Source organism: Mustela putorius, unplaced genomic scaffold, assembly GCF_011764305.1.
Source record: "Mustela putorius furo isolate JIRA1106 unplaced genomic scaffold, ASM1176430v1.1 tig00000135_pilon_pilon_pilon, whole genome shotgun sequence".
Taxonomy (NCBI): Eukaryota; Metazoa; Chordata; class Mammalia; order Carnivora; family Mustelidae; genus Mustela; species Mustela putorius.
Window position 1 is genome coordinate 7,280,122 of NW_025421292.1, and position 14,742 is coordinate 7,294,863.

At 35.2% G+C, this 14,742-nt stretch overlaps 1 protein-coding gene across 50 annotated transcripts in view; it reads right to left on the reverse strand.

The window, feature by feature from the left end:
• LOC101689183 (regulating synaptic membrane exocytosis protein 1) overlaps positions 1–14,742 on the reverse strand; it is a 191,661-nt gene that overhangs the window by 113,137 nt on the left and 63,782 nt on the right. For 23 of the 50 annotated variants that reach the window (XM_045074795.1, XM_045074835.1, XM_045074798.1 and 20 more), the window contains 3 exons: positions 10,342–10,413; positions 4,253–4,435; positions 3,064–3,173 (listed from right to left, as the gene is read on the reverse strand). In XM_045074795.1, coding sequence (XP_044930730.1) covers positions 3,064–3,173; positions 4,253–4,435; positions 10,342–10,413 — 365 coding nt within the window. The remainder of the gene's footprint in view (positions 1–3,063; positions 3,174–4,252; positions 4,436–10,341; positions 10,414–14,742) is intronic. The other 27 variants (XM_045074839.1, XM_045074814.1, XM_045074840.1 and 24 more) reach the window with 2 other exon arrangements.

Genomic DNA, 14,742 nt, shown 5'->3' on the forward strand with positions numbered 1-14,742 from the left:
CCATAAGGGCTATGTTGGAATACAACTTTGGAATATAATCAGAGAAATTTCTTAGAAATCTTTGCTCAGTTGTCACAAACCGTTAGTTACCTAAATTGTAAGCCTACTATTTTGGCTACTTTATCTCAAAGTCTGTCTTGTAATCACTCCTCTTCTTTTCTTGTAAGTATACTTGAATGTAATCAGATTCCATGTAGCAAACAGGCTAGGATTCCTAATTTTTAAAAGAAACTTTAAACAACTTTTTCAAAAATTAAGTAAAAATGTCTTTTCAAAGGATGTGTTTGCCTTTAAAAGACCATATATCGCTTCTATGGTACAAAGACAGAGTAGTAAAACTGAATTACAGAAAACAAAACAAAACAAAACACACACCCAGTCAAATAATCTAATCATCCTGGCACAAATCCTAAAAACAATCAAGTAGGTCAATGTATCCAGAAAGTGTATGAATAACATTATTTTACAAGTACATCATGAAGTTGCATCACGATCCAGGAATCTAAACCATTTGAAATATTTGCTCTTACCAACAACTACTTATCATCAACTCAGTTATTTTTTTCAAAATAAATAAATAAATAAATAAATAAATAAATAAAACTAACTTTTGTTAAAAATTTTTAAAAATAGCAACAAAAAAGACGACTGGAAAGAAGGAAGCAGAGGCTTAATTGCAAATGAACTGCATTCAGCATTAACTTCATAGAAGATTGAACTGTTTAAAAAATACTATCAAAAGAAAAAAAATCCATAATTTTATAGCCCTACCAAAAACAATGAAATTGTTCATAAATTTAACGTGCTAAATTCTGGCTAATTTATGAATGAAATGAAAAGTTTACTTTTAAAAACATATTTTAGGACACACGAAGATGTCATGTCTGTTCAGTTTGAAACAGATCCATTATATGATGACGGCAGATGCTATTACATTTTCCCAAAGTCCCAGAGCACATAATAAAATCAAAAGTAAACCAGATCTGTTTTAATTATGGAAGAACACTTAGAAATAATAATACATGTTTGTTCTCATATTTTAAAAAGGTTTTATGTACATGACCCTTGAGACCACAAGTTTCAGGAAACTCAAGTAACAAAAAGTGTTGACTAGTGTATTTATATTAAATTTCAAAATAACTCCATCAATTTCATGTTCAGTCATTCCTTTCTTCCCATATCAATTCAATCCTTACAAATTGATGATTTCTCTGAAAGACAACTGTGAATAGGAATATCATAAACAGTAATGTTGATATTAACAATAGAACATAGCCTTTTAAAAAAACCCAAATCCAGCATACAATCCAACTGATTTCATATAAGCAATTCTTATTTCTATGGAAATAACATAACTACAGTCTCACTATAGAAGAGTTATATGGAGTACCCTTACATGCTTTTGAACCTATAGAGTGTTTTAACAATTGGAGGAAATGCAAAGAATTTTAGGAACCCGTGACTTTTTGGATATTGATCTTTAGCAAAATATGGCCACTGAATCTGTAGCAAAATTCCAGAATTTATGGTTCGTTTAGTTGTGCAACAGGAGTTCACGAATGGATAATTGAAATAAACACCAAATTTTATTTAAAGCAGTTTCATCTGGGCTATTGTTAGAGTCTTAAAAACGTTAATTATGAGTTATCTTCTCAAAATGTTCCCAGAAGAGAAAAGAAAGTTTGTGAAACACGCGAATTGAGAATTCCAATGAATTAACTGCTACCTTAGAAAAGAAAGTCAGAGTTTCACATGGCATCATAGATTCCTTATTAATTAAATGAATACTCTTATAACAACCCTGAATATTGAAGCATGACATATTAATGAGACGTATAATTTTTTAAAATAATACACATCCAGACTTTACCATAATAGCATTCCTCTATTAGTAAGTTGGTATTTCTTAAAGTCTACACTAGTTTTTCTAAAACCAAGTATTCTGTTTATATTCTCTGTCATCTCAGTCTTTGAAATAATGTATTTATCTTAGATTATTTCTTGTGATACATTTCTGTGATACACTCAGTAAGTTACTTCAATTAAGTAAGTAAAACACGCATGCAGCTCCCTCAATATAGAATTAAATAGAAGTGTCACATCAGCAACAACCAACACTGCTGAAAAAAATATTCAAAATGTTAACCTTTTAGTTGTTTTATGGGGATGAAGATTTTGAACACATGTTTTAAACAGAAGTCTGCTGTATTTATAATCCCAAATTAAAAATTATTTCAGTACATTACTAAATGGATACCTGATAATACTTGTGTGATAACATATACTGATAAATCTTTTCACCTACTAAGAAATGGGATAGACCTTGGGTCACATGAGGAAAAAAAAACCAGTAACTATTTTAACCCAGTATTGAAATAATCTGGCCCAGATAGTTTAGGGAACCTAATTTCCATTATCAAAACTCTCCTCTCTCTCTGTCTCTGTCTCTCTCACACTCTCTCTCTTTTTCTCTTTCATTCTCTCTCTTTTTAGGAAAATAAACACAACATGTATGTGCTTAAATAAGAGAACCTGTAAGTAAGGATGAACTGTTAAAAAGGATAAAACCCCAAATTGCTAAAATGTGTGCTCTAAGTTATTCTTTCTTCATAAAACTTGTATAAAAAACCAGGTTATTGCAAGTAAGTTAAAATAAAAAAAAACACCGGTAAAGACTTCAATATGATCAAATGCTTGTTTAAAAACATTTAAAAAATGAGCCTAAATAAACCTTTTTCTAACCCATAAAATGCCATATCTTACTGAGAGTTTAAAAACTGTACTTTCTTTTTTTTTTCCCCCTTTGAAAAAAGGTATTTCTAGGGCTCAATTCATTCTCCCAATCGATAATCTAAAATTCATTCATTCACTCACTCAGCAAAAAACAGAGTATATGCCATGAACCACTGAAGCTTGGTTCTGGGAACAGAATTCTAAGACACAAAATCCTAGGATTCAGTAAACTACATAAATTAAAGTAGTATTCATTTAATAAAAGGTGTCTAAAAAGAGGTGATTCTCAAATCCAAGGTTTTTGGACAATGATCTCTCTTTATTGGATACCTTGTTCTATACTGCCGCTTCTCACTGGCACCTGTGGGAGCTGTCGTCCCCTCCGGTTGCTGAAGGGTGTGTCTGCAGGAGGATGGGTTGGACTTGCTTGTCTGTGCATTCTGTGGGCAAAAAACAAAGGGGGAATGAAATGGTGAAACTCCAAGAGGGCCTGACAAATACCTCTCCCCCCTTCCTGTTACTATTAAAACAGACATAAACCTCCTAACTCAGCCTTTGGAAACAAAATTAAATGCTTTTGATGATATGTATAAAAGAAATACTATTAAAAGGGGCTAAAAGAGACAGGGTAACGTCTGTCACACATTTTTTGCATAACAAATTCCTGAATTGAGTAAAATGAGACTTACTTCTTTGAATTAACTTACATATGAAGTTGTGGCTTTCCATTAAGTTATCCATGTTTGGTAGTGCTGAACCAATGTATCTACTAACAGCCTCTGAATCCTAACAATGTAGATAAATTAGTTTAAAAAGGCTGTTGTCTAAATTGCTACTATTAAGTCAATTATCATAAGTAAAATCATTTATAAGTGATTAGAATACTTCTAGCTGTAGACTTTTATAAAAGTTACCATTCACTTGTTGTTTATTTTTAAATTGGAAAAAATTGACAGTACTTAAACAAATAACCTTGGCTATAAAACATACTGGTGCAAGGATCAAAACTACAAATATAAATTTGAGAAGCGTGCAGATACATTACTACTGCACAGGAATAAGCTGACCTCCATCTGCTGGCATTCAATTTTTTAAACTGAAAAACTTTTAAACACTAAGATTTAACTGAACACGTACAAAAGATTTTTGTAAAGAAATTTCTCTTAGACTTTTGAAAGCAAATACACACTTAATTTTCCAGGCAACTGCTCATAAAGAATTTTACATCATTAAAATAGATATAGATATATATGAATATGCCACAAACAGATGGAAGGACATAAAACAGCCAAATTTAATTTTCAATGAGAGCTAATTGGCAGGAACTATAGACTATTATCAGCACAGTGAAGATAGATGCAAGTAATAGAGGATGTGGGAGAGGTTGAAGTGCCACAAAGAAAGGATTAAAAATTATGGTGTCATAATGAGTGAAAGCATCAAGTGCTCAGGAAAGTACAACACCACACCAACACCCGGAGGCAGAACATGAATGCTGGGCTGGACACTGAATAGCGACCTTGTCAGAAGTGGAGAAGGTGGCGCCGACCCTCCGGGGGCAAGGTGGTGGGTAGAACACAGTGTTCTGACACTAGAGTGCTCACTCGACCTTGAGCGAGCGGGATGTTTTCCCCTAAGGACTGGCTGATCAGTCGCTCTTAGGGCTGCGTATCCCCTTCTAGAAAGGCATGGTGGGAGAACCCTAAAACATTAGGGCCAAAAAAGATCTTCAGTCAGCAGGTTCACATTAAGTTTGATACCAACACATTTGTCCAAGGAGAAAACCTGGTTACTCTTACAAGGCAGCAACTTTAAAAACCAGAAGAAACCCACCATCATGCAATCACTGAAATGGAATTCAAAGGAAACTGACAAGTTATTGCAAATACATGCCATGTGGTTTTTAGAGGACTAATCCAGATTCCTCCAATGTAACAAACCTCTTGTTAAGTTGTACAAGGGAAGAGACTTCTGTCTCTTGGTTTTTACTGAGCTGCATCTCTAGTGCCTAGAATACAGCCACACAGAGAGCAAGAACTCAATACAGATACCTTGAGTGAATGAATAAATATGATTAGAATAACGAATACAGTGATACTTCAAGCACTTGCCTTCAAGAAGAAATAATGCACTGTAGGACTCTGTGTATACTTTTACAATGCTCATAATTTTAATCTGCAATAGGAAGTTTATTCCAAGTAGGCTGCAAAAGGAAGATGTCTTCGAGGTTAATTTAAGCAGACCAACAAATTAAAATGATGCAATAAGATGGAATATGTTTCCTTATTGAACTGACTAAATACAAATGGCTGATGTATGGATAATAACATATCTTCTAAGATTAAAAAAAGTCTGAAAAGATATTTGTCCATATATTAACAGTACCTTAATATAGGGTTCAAAATTTTTATGAAGCCAATTTATGAACTAAGGATTAAGAATTAAAAACTGATAAGTATCTTGTTTAAAACAGATACATGTTTTTGCCTTTTAAAAAAATCATTTCCAGTATGTATTTTAAATAAGATGGATGTTTAAAATACCCAATATGGATTATTTTTTACAGTGGTAGAAGCAAAGGGATAATACCTCATCCTTTTTAAAACAATGCTATAAATCCACTTATCAAGTGATTTGAAGTGTGAGAGTAAAAAATAACATATTGGTCACCAGAAGTACTTTAATTATTGAGTATTTTATTCAACTTGTATTTATATTGACAATTTTTCTTTTAAATAAAATGATTTTCACAGCTATAATTATTTTAATTCAGGGTATCTCCTCTATTTCAGCACAATAAAATGGGAAAAATATACAACTTAGAACTGTAATAAAGCTGCATTTTTATCTTCTTGACCTATGGATTAATGCTTTATTAGGCCCTAATGCAAATACTGAAACCTGGACTGTTGTCTCAATTTCTAAATTAAAAGAAAAAAGAACTAACAATACATATTAAGACTGTTCATTCATTCTCAATTGACTTTTCACATAACTCAACCCTACAGCATTAATTTATATGGAAAGCACTGCATGATCAAGTCCTTTCCTTTGTAAAGAAAGAGTTTTTATCTATTACTCTTCACAAGCTATTACCATGAAAATAAACTTCAAGCCATCCTTGTTTGAAATACACTTTCTAAGTTGGTCTAAAAAGTGAATACGGTTTTCATCCTGGTACTGAGAAATTGCATTTCAATTTCACTAAAATCTTACTTCATTTCTTCATAAGAACTAAAAGGACTACTTAAATGTGACTTGAAATATAAATAAATTAGGCGGACCTTATATGGCACCAAACTGAATGGTAAAGATATAAAAAGCAATTCTGGAGACAAATAAATGGCTTTCTAGGTGAGAAAGCCAATACTCACCTATTATTATTTCTATAACAGGTGAGTATTATACAGCCTGAGACTCCGTGACTTAGTGTTCCCATCTCCAAAGTCACAGGTAGGTGGGCAGGGTCTGAGGACACCTTGCACAGTGCTTAAGGTGCATCATTTAGCACCAGATCTGTTTCTTTCTTTGACATGAACTAAAAGTCCCACAATGACAACAGTCCCTGCTGCCAGCTGAACTGTAACAAATACAAAAGCACAGACCGAAGGAGCAGCATCAGAAACCACTCTGTCTGAGGAAGAGAGGAGGGTGGCAGTACGTCGGAATTCCAGGAAGGAAAACTGAGGAGAGTGAAAATGCAAAACATTGAGAAGAGCAAGGTTTTGGAGGTGAGAGATAATGGAACCAATACAGTTCATTTCAGACTAGAGGAAAGGCGAATCAACCAAGAAATTCTGAGGTACAGGAGTGAAATGTTGGGAATCCAGGCTGTTGAGCCTTGATGTTTCAGTGGAATGGGATGGGTTAAGAAAGTTAAGGTTGCAAGAATGGAAGAGATGGGGAGCCACCATATTAGAGAATGGAACAGGGAGTGCATGGGAGATAGATAAAATGACAGTCACAACTATTCTCTACAGAGCATCAATATGGAGCCAGGCACTGAATGTCTGTGTGTATGTGCACACATACATGTATGTTCTTTCTTGATATTCTTATAACAACTCTGAGAAATATAATTATTCCTATTTTATAGACAGAAAAACTGAGGATCATAGAGTGACTTGTACAAAGACAAAGAGCTAAGGTGTGGTAAAAGGACCCACACAGATCTACTGAGTGCCAACACTTGCTTCCTGTGCTACCTGTTGAGATAGGCTCTCTTTCTATATCACAAGATGAAAAATGGCAAATCCTTGGATATATTGTTTATATTGTAAACAAAATCTAAATATATATTCAAATGTCAAATTGTCTGACAAGAGTTAACAGATTTGTCTCCTGAAAGTCTGTAGGAATAAAAGATATGGGAAATGGCATTTAATGAATACCTATTCCATTTTATAGACCTGTAAATAGCCCACATTTTTTAAAAACAAAATATAAGACTTCTAGAGCAAAATTCTAATGAAAACCCAAGTATATCTGAAGCTAGTTCACCATCTCCAAATGTGTATCTAAGTATTCACTGAGTCCAGTCTATGCCTACTCTCTTCACCCAAGACTAGTGTTTTGACTTGAACTTAAGTAAAACACATTTCTTACCAAAATCTGAAGTTGTTAATTCAGGCATTCCTATTGTTGCAATAGTTAGTGTCTCCTAATGCAGCTTAAAAATATAATTCTTTTTTTATGGCTTGTTAAAGGATGGACATGCACGTGGTATTTAAGGTTAACTGTTCAAAATGGTTCCTTCTGTAATGGCCATTAAGGGCCTACACATTCTCCTTCCAATAGCACCAGCACAACATAAAATGCATATATGTTGGGAAGCTTTCCTTCTTAGAACTGCCTAATCCCAAATACTAGTCCTGACAAAACATCCCCTGGATAGGTTGCAGAGTACAGGTTCCACAACAAGAAAAGTCACTAGAGTAGAAAGGGGAAATGACCTGCTACCAAGCAGGTCATATAGCTGAATTCGTATGAGAGTGAAGAGTCAGACTTTTACTACAGAGCTCCTGAGACATGTAAAGCACTGCTTTAAATGCTAGACACAAAAGTCAGATACGAGTTCTGCTTATCTTCTGCCTATAACTAGTCACCATATTTGTCAAAATATTTTCTTACAACACTATTCCCCATAAGGCCAAATTTGTTAAGGCCAAGAAAGGGCCTTCAAAATGATGACCGTTAAATAGTAAATTTTGCCAGAAGCCAAGGGGTGACTGTGTAATATGGATCCTTGGAGTATGTTGTTAATTTCCCAAAGACCTTGAATCAATGTCCAAAGCATTCACACTGTAACCTCAATTCACCTGTAGTTAGATATCAACTCATGGTATCTTCTAAAGTATTAAGAGTGGCACAAACCTAGAAAATCCAGGCCAATTCTTTTGTAACCAGTTATTCAACAACTCACTTAAAAACCAGGCATATCATTTACACTATATTACAAATCAATGGAGAGATTTAATTATAATCAAACAAATCTACACACTTAAAAGGTTTGCATTGTCTATATTAAAACCTGTTAGCAAAGGAAATAAAGTGAGAGTAATATGAGTATGGTCCTTAAGCAGCAAATAACCTGACTGGGAAGCAATCAAATTCTTGCTACACTTTTTGCAGGGATGGAGGATTTGTGTTTATCTACAGATAGTTTCAATGTTGTAGAGGAAACGCCCAAATATTACTCATTTGTAGTTAAGCACCATTAGTTGATTCTAGAATCATCTAGCATTTTATAAAACAGTATCCAATTGTCAAAAAGTCTTGTTCATTGATATATCCTAAATAAAACTGCATATGGTAGTCACTCAACTAGTAACTGTTAAATGAATTAAAGCCTGAATGGAACAAAAAGAATAAGACTTGGAGGAAAAATTTCAATCATGTCGAAGTAATTGAAATTCTGTCTGTCTCTGAGGCAGACGGGCAGTGTATGGTTGAAGATTAAAAACTTGTCTAAGCAACTCAAGTCATTTATAATTCTAGTAAAGAAAATGCAGTTAACTGAGTTGGCATTAAAGAATATGTAAATGGAACATAATACTGTTTCATTACAGGCTATCTATCTATCAATCATCTATCTAAAGTGCTAGAACTTTGTTCTTCATTCCCTTTCTCAAAGCATAGCTCCTTTGTAAAACTGAATTTCTACTGAACACTCTCTGAATTCTCTAAATCCTTGTTCTATTGTAAATTAGAGTCCCTAAACTGTCAATATCTCCATAGATAGTAGCTAAGAGTAAGCTCCATCCTCTCTTTATCCACACTCTTTCACGTAACTAATAGCTACTCATTTTTCTGATCTCAACTCAGAAGTAGTATCTCCTGGGAAGATTCCCTCTTTTGCTGTTCCCTGTTTTATTCCTTGAACTTAGCACATCGCTTTGCACACATCTTTTAAATGACTAACTGAATTGTTCAGAGTTTATTTCAATTAAGCCTACTGCGACAGCCTAGTGGTGACTTGTATCTGCCCTTGGAGCTTCCAATCCACCCTACAAAATGTTGTTACAGTGATCTATAATTTTGGAACTCAAAGCCAGTCACTAGCCTCTCAAGGCCATCAAAGGCTCATGGAGGTATAAAGCAGAAGCTGAAATTCTGTTAAACAGTCCACAAGGTCACGTGTGACATAACATCTAACGGATTTCTCCAGCTTTATTTTCAACGCTCTCTCCCATCTCCTGAAAGAACTCGCCCTCTCAAAATATGGATCCCCCAAACCAAGAGTAAAGTTTAAGCCTCGGTGTTTTCTCATTTTTTTTTCTTTCTCATGGAATATTTTCTTCACATCTACTTTCATATATCTGGATTTCGCTCAGGTTACACCTTTTATGAGATATCTCCTTTCTGCACTATACTCTTTTTCCTGTGTTTTCACTATATCTTGTGCATACCTTTATAGTAATAGCTATAAGACTTCAGTCCATTCTTTCATTTACATCTGTGTCCCCCTGCATGTTCTCAGTGCTTTTTTGGATGAATGAATAATGTGTTAATGGGACATTAGGTGTTTTTTTACAATTATGTAAAATAATGTATTAGTATCTTACACAAAAAAAAGTAAAAAAAAAATTATAAAGTTGTATGAATTACAAAGAAAGGTCAGTAATTCCTTTAATTTTTATATTAACTCAACAAATATCTTTCATATACAAGTAGAATCTTAGATGTACTTGCAGAAAAGAGATTTAAAGGATGACATCATTCAGATAAATAACAGACACTCAAAATATTTGCATATTCCAAGTATTATATTCATTAACATTTAAGAATCTCAGAAAATCTCAGAAACAAAATATTAATGTCCTAATATGTAAACAGTAATGAGCACAGATATGGTCCTCTTTAGTAATCAGCGTGATGACTAAGAGACATATCTGAGATTTTTCTTAACCCCTAAGATTTAAGGGCCACCTTCAGATTACCCTCCTCTTGTTTTTTGAGGCTATTCCCATATGGGAGATCTATTTACATGAATGTCTTTAAACATCACAGGCTATGTTTAAAAACTGATCATGTAAAATGAGAGTTTAAGGCACCCTGAATTTATCGGTTGAAAGAGAAGATGGCCACACAGCACAACACCAAGCCTACCTTTCTGCATCAGAGGCAGTGCCTTTCCTAGTCTGTTTTTGGATGCTAGATCTTTCAGACTTTCTGGAGTGCCTGTGGAATGAAATGTTAAAGAAATACAAAATATATGATGAATACAGCTACAGTAGTTTCATACAATGATAAAAACAATAGACATGAAAAATGACAACTATCTTATTTAGATGGTTTTGTCAGTCAGTGCTTTTAAAAATAAAAACAAAAAATAATAAATAAAAATCTGAACTGGAACTGGTGGGAGACACAAGTTGCCCAACAGGAGACCCAAGAAGCGGGGATTCCCTTAGTTTAAAAAGGTCTGTCTGCGGGAATGATTTAGTATGGACCCCCACTGAGCAACTTTGCCTCTCCTAATGAATAAACAAGTCCAGGGGAGAAATGGAGCGAGGACAGATGTGATGACAGCAATGGTTTGGGTGCTGAAAGACTACAAAGGGGACGTGTCCTCTGCGCTTATGAGTTGAAACAGGGTGCTGCAAGAATTTGTTGTTTGTTATTCTTCTCCCACAAAATATGAGAAGAAAAATACCACAATGAAATATGCTTCACGTAATCATTTTAAATCAAGTATTAAAATTATATCCTGTTATTATAAACATGCTTTTGAAACCATATAGCATTTTAAAAAGCTGATTACATATCACCAATCAAAGAATCAAGGTCTCAATTTACTCCATGTCCCAGACAGAGATATATATATAACATTTGGAACTTGAAATGCATTTTCCCAAAGAAATGTTTCTATAGAGAGCTTACCTCCCTAAGCAGCAGCTCATATATACTATTTGACCTAAAATGTGTCTCACCTACTATGTATTTGAAATAAATATAAAATATTATGGTCAAGAAACTAAAACTTATTACTAAAAAGTCCCAGAGAAACATTGAAAGTAACATGCATTTTAATCTTGATAATTTATATTTTTCTCTCAATAGTTGATTCTTTACAATTTATGCTTATTTTTCTTTCCTGATTTCACTTCCTTCCAATGACAAAGAGACAACTGTCATTCCCTACTAATGCCAGATAATCAGTGTCTCATATATGCCAAGCCCTGCTGTCCCCACTAGAAATACACGTCAAAGTATGAAATCCAACGGGTGTACAGACTTCTGGGGCTGCTCCTCTCTCCCTGTATCTTTTGCTATTGCCCAAACTGGGTCCATCCTGTGTTGCCTTTCTAATTCAGGGCTTCAGCTGTGTGTCCTCAGGCTTTCTGTTACCACGACGTCTCACTTTCATCTCACAACTGATAAAAAAAAGTATTGACGCAGAGGAGAGAAACATCTCTTGCTTACCACTGTCCTTGAATTATTGGAAAAAAGGATATATGGAAGGATTTCTCGAGGTCAGGTACTGACTTATTAACCTTCATGACAATCCTTTCAGGTATCATCTTTATTTCAAAGATAAGGAAACAGGCTCAGGACAAGCCCACCCAGTAAGAAGTAGACCTGGGATAAGAATGTAGATATGTCTAGCTCCTAACCTGTTTCTGTCATGTACTCTCAGCAGAGAGAAGGGAGGAAGTTGGGTCTGATATATGTCCTTGGGGCTGCACCCTTCCTCAAGAAGGGAAGAAACTATGAAATATGGGGATAGGCCTTGGAAAGCACTAAGAGATTATATGTCATATTAAAGGAATATCTCTGATATTCTTGTTTACTTTGTTATCTTGTGATGAGGAAGGGGCACTGTAGTGTGTAGAAGACTGGAGAAGTGCATGGCACATGCCTGAAATCGATGGGAGGTGGTTGCTGGGAAGGAAAGCCAGTTCCTGAAGCACACAGAACACAGGCATATAGATAGCAGGAGAAGCTGCTGGAGGCCCGGTAGGCATCTGGGCTCAAAATTTAAAAATACCATTATGGGGAGGGAGACAACCATAAGAGACTCTTAATCTCATAAAACAAACTAAGGGTTGCTAGGGGGAGGGGGGTATGGAGAGGTTGGTTGGTTCTGGACATCGGGGAGGGTATGTGCTATGGTGAGTGCTGTGAAGTGTGTAAGCCTGATGATTCACAGGCCTGTACCCCTGGGGCTAATAATACATTATATGTTAATAAAAATAATTAATAAAAAATACCATTATGGGAAACTGATGCTTTTTTAATGACACTTTTAAAGCTCTTCAGACATTATCTTATCTTAAACATGTCAAGGTAAAGTTGAACCCCACCAGAGGCCTGTGATGGTGGTTTTGTTTTGTTTCCATCCTGTAGAGCAGAGGAAGTGACAAGCTAATGTTCACATTCCTGGACCACAAGAGTGCCCAAGGACTGAGAGGACAAATGTTTCTTTTCTCATATTCAGCGGAATGAGAGCAGAGTTTTAGGTCAATTCATGAAACTCCTTGTCATAAAGGTTCTCACCCATTTATTCATTCAATAAATATTTGCTGAACATGTACAGAAGCTAGATTGTTCTAAGTGCTTGGTATATGTCTGTAGGGGGAAAAAAAAAGCTTTCTGCCTTTAAGCAATTGATTTTATCTGTAGGAGAAAAATAATACACAGCAACAACAAAAAGCCCTCAACATCTTGAGGGCTTATCCCAGATTTATTTCTTACTTAAATTATATAGTATAATCAAAGGTGGCAAATACTAGCAACAACAAAAAGAATACCAGAGCCAGGAGGATCAGAAATGTGTGTGAGGGTACAGTTTGGGGGCAGATGCAGAGTGCCATCTTCAGCAGGGTGATCAGGGAAGGGTTCCCTGAATAGGTGACATATGGTGAGAAGGGGGTTAGCCACCTGTATCTCTCATGGAAAACGTATCTCAGGAAAATGAAACAGCAAGTGCACAGGCCCTAAGGCAGATGTGTGCCTGGTATGTTTGAGCAAAGTAAGGAAACTGGAAAGGGAAGTTCTGAGAGGGAGAAGTCAGATGACAAGTTTGGTGATGGTGGGGGAGGAAGAGGGGAAGAGTGGGGGCGGGGGAGGAAGAGAGACATGTAGAGTCTTAGAGATTCTCGTACAAACTTTCTACTACTGTACAACAAATAGGCTTATGGACATCTTGTAGAACTTGCGTGTTTTTGTTTCTATCCCTACTAATTTCTATTACTCTTTCTAGATTCGATTGAGACTTGACTTCTGTAAAACTTTCAACTCTCCCTCCTCTTCTCATCCTTACAATATAAAACACTCACATGCTAGACTGATTATCCCAATAATCCATAACGAGGGCAATGACAACCACGACAATGCCAATACCAAGGAAAGCTAACACTTAACGGAGAACTTGCTGGGTGCTTACATGACAGCTTTACCTGCACTAACTCATCTATAATCTCACCAGTCTTGTGAGGTGGGGACTTCTTTTTTTTCTTATCCCATTGAAAAATAAAAATATTGAGGCTTAGAGAGATTAAATAACTTCCTCTAATTCACAAAGTCATTATATATGAAACCAGGAGGTGAAAGAAGACTCCACAATCTCAACAGCAGTGAACACAGGCATCCACGGCAGAGAAGACGCCGGAGCCCAGTAGTTCAAAGCATGGACTGTGGATTCAGCCCGTCTGGGTTTAACTACTGTTTCTGTCTAGCGAGGTGATTTTAGTCAAGATATTTAACCACTCTGTGCCTCGGTTTTGCATTTTTTGTTCTGACCTGTGAAGTGGAGATAATACTAACCTCTCACAGACTTGCCAATTCTACATCGATATCGCTCAGTACTTGTGTTACAGTTGTGACATTACAGAGAACAAGGGTTTGTAGTAGTTTGGGAATTTTAATTATTCAGAACTAGCAAGTGGTAGTGCTATGAAAGTATTATTTAAACGGATAATAACACATATCTGTTTCTTTTTTTTTTTTTTTTTTCTTTTAGGCACCAGGAAAAATTATTGGTTTTTTTTCCTTTTTAGATTTCTTTTATTTATTTATTTATTTATTTATTTATTTATTTATTTATTTATTTTTATAAACATATATTTTTATCCCCAGGGATACAGGTCTGTGAATCACCAGGTTTACACACTTCACAGCACTCACCAAAGCACATACCCTCCCCAACACATATCTGTTTCTTAAAGGTAAAGACTTTTGTCTATAGCAGTGCCAAGCTCAGTCAGTATTCTGTAATCAGATGACAATAACTCACGAGAGGTTCATACATCTAAATTTTTATTCATTTATTTATTATTATTTTATTTCTATTTTTAACCCTCTTGTTAAGAATGACCTTTTTTTTACCTCTCCAAATGCTATAGAAACTTACATTTACTTACCTAAAGATTTCTATGAAGGATAGGTCTTCATAATTCTTTTTAACCACTGAAAATCTTCAAATTGAGTTACACTTAATTGTAATCATTCAGTGTAAAGCAAGAATACAGAATAGAAAATTCTAACGTCTTTTCCACTTCAAATCCT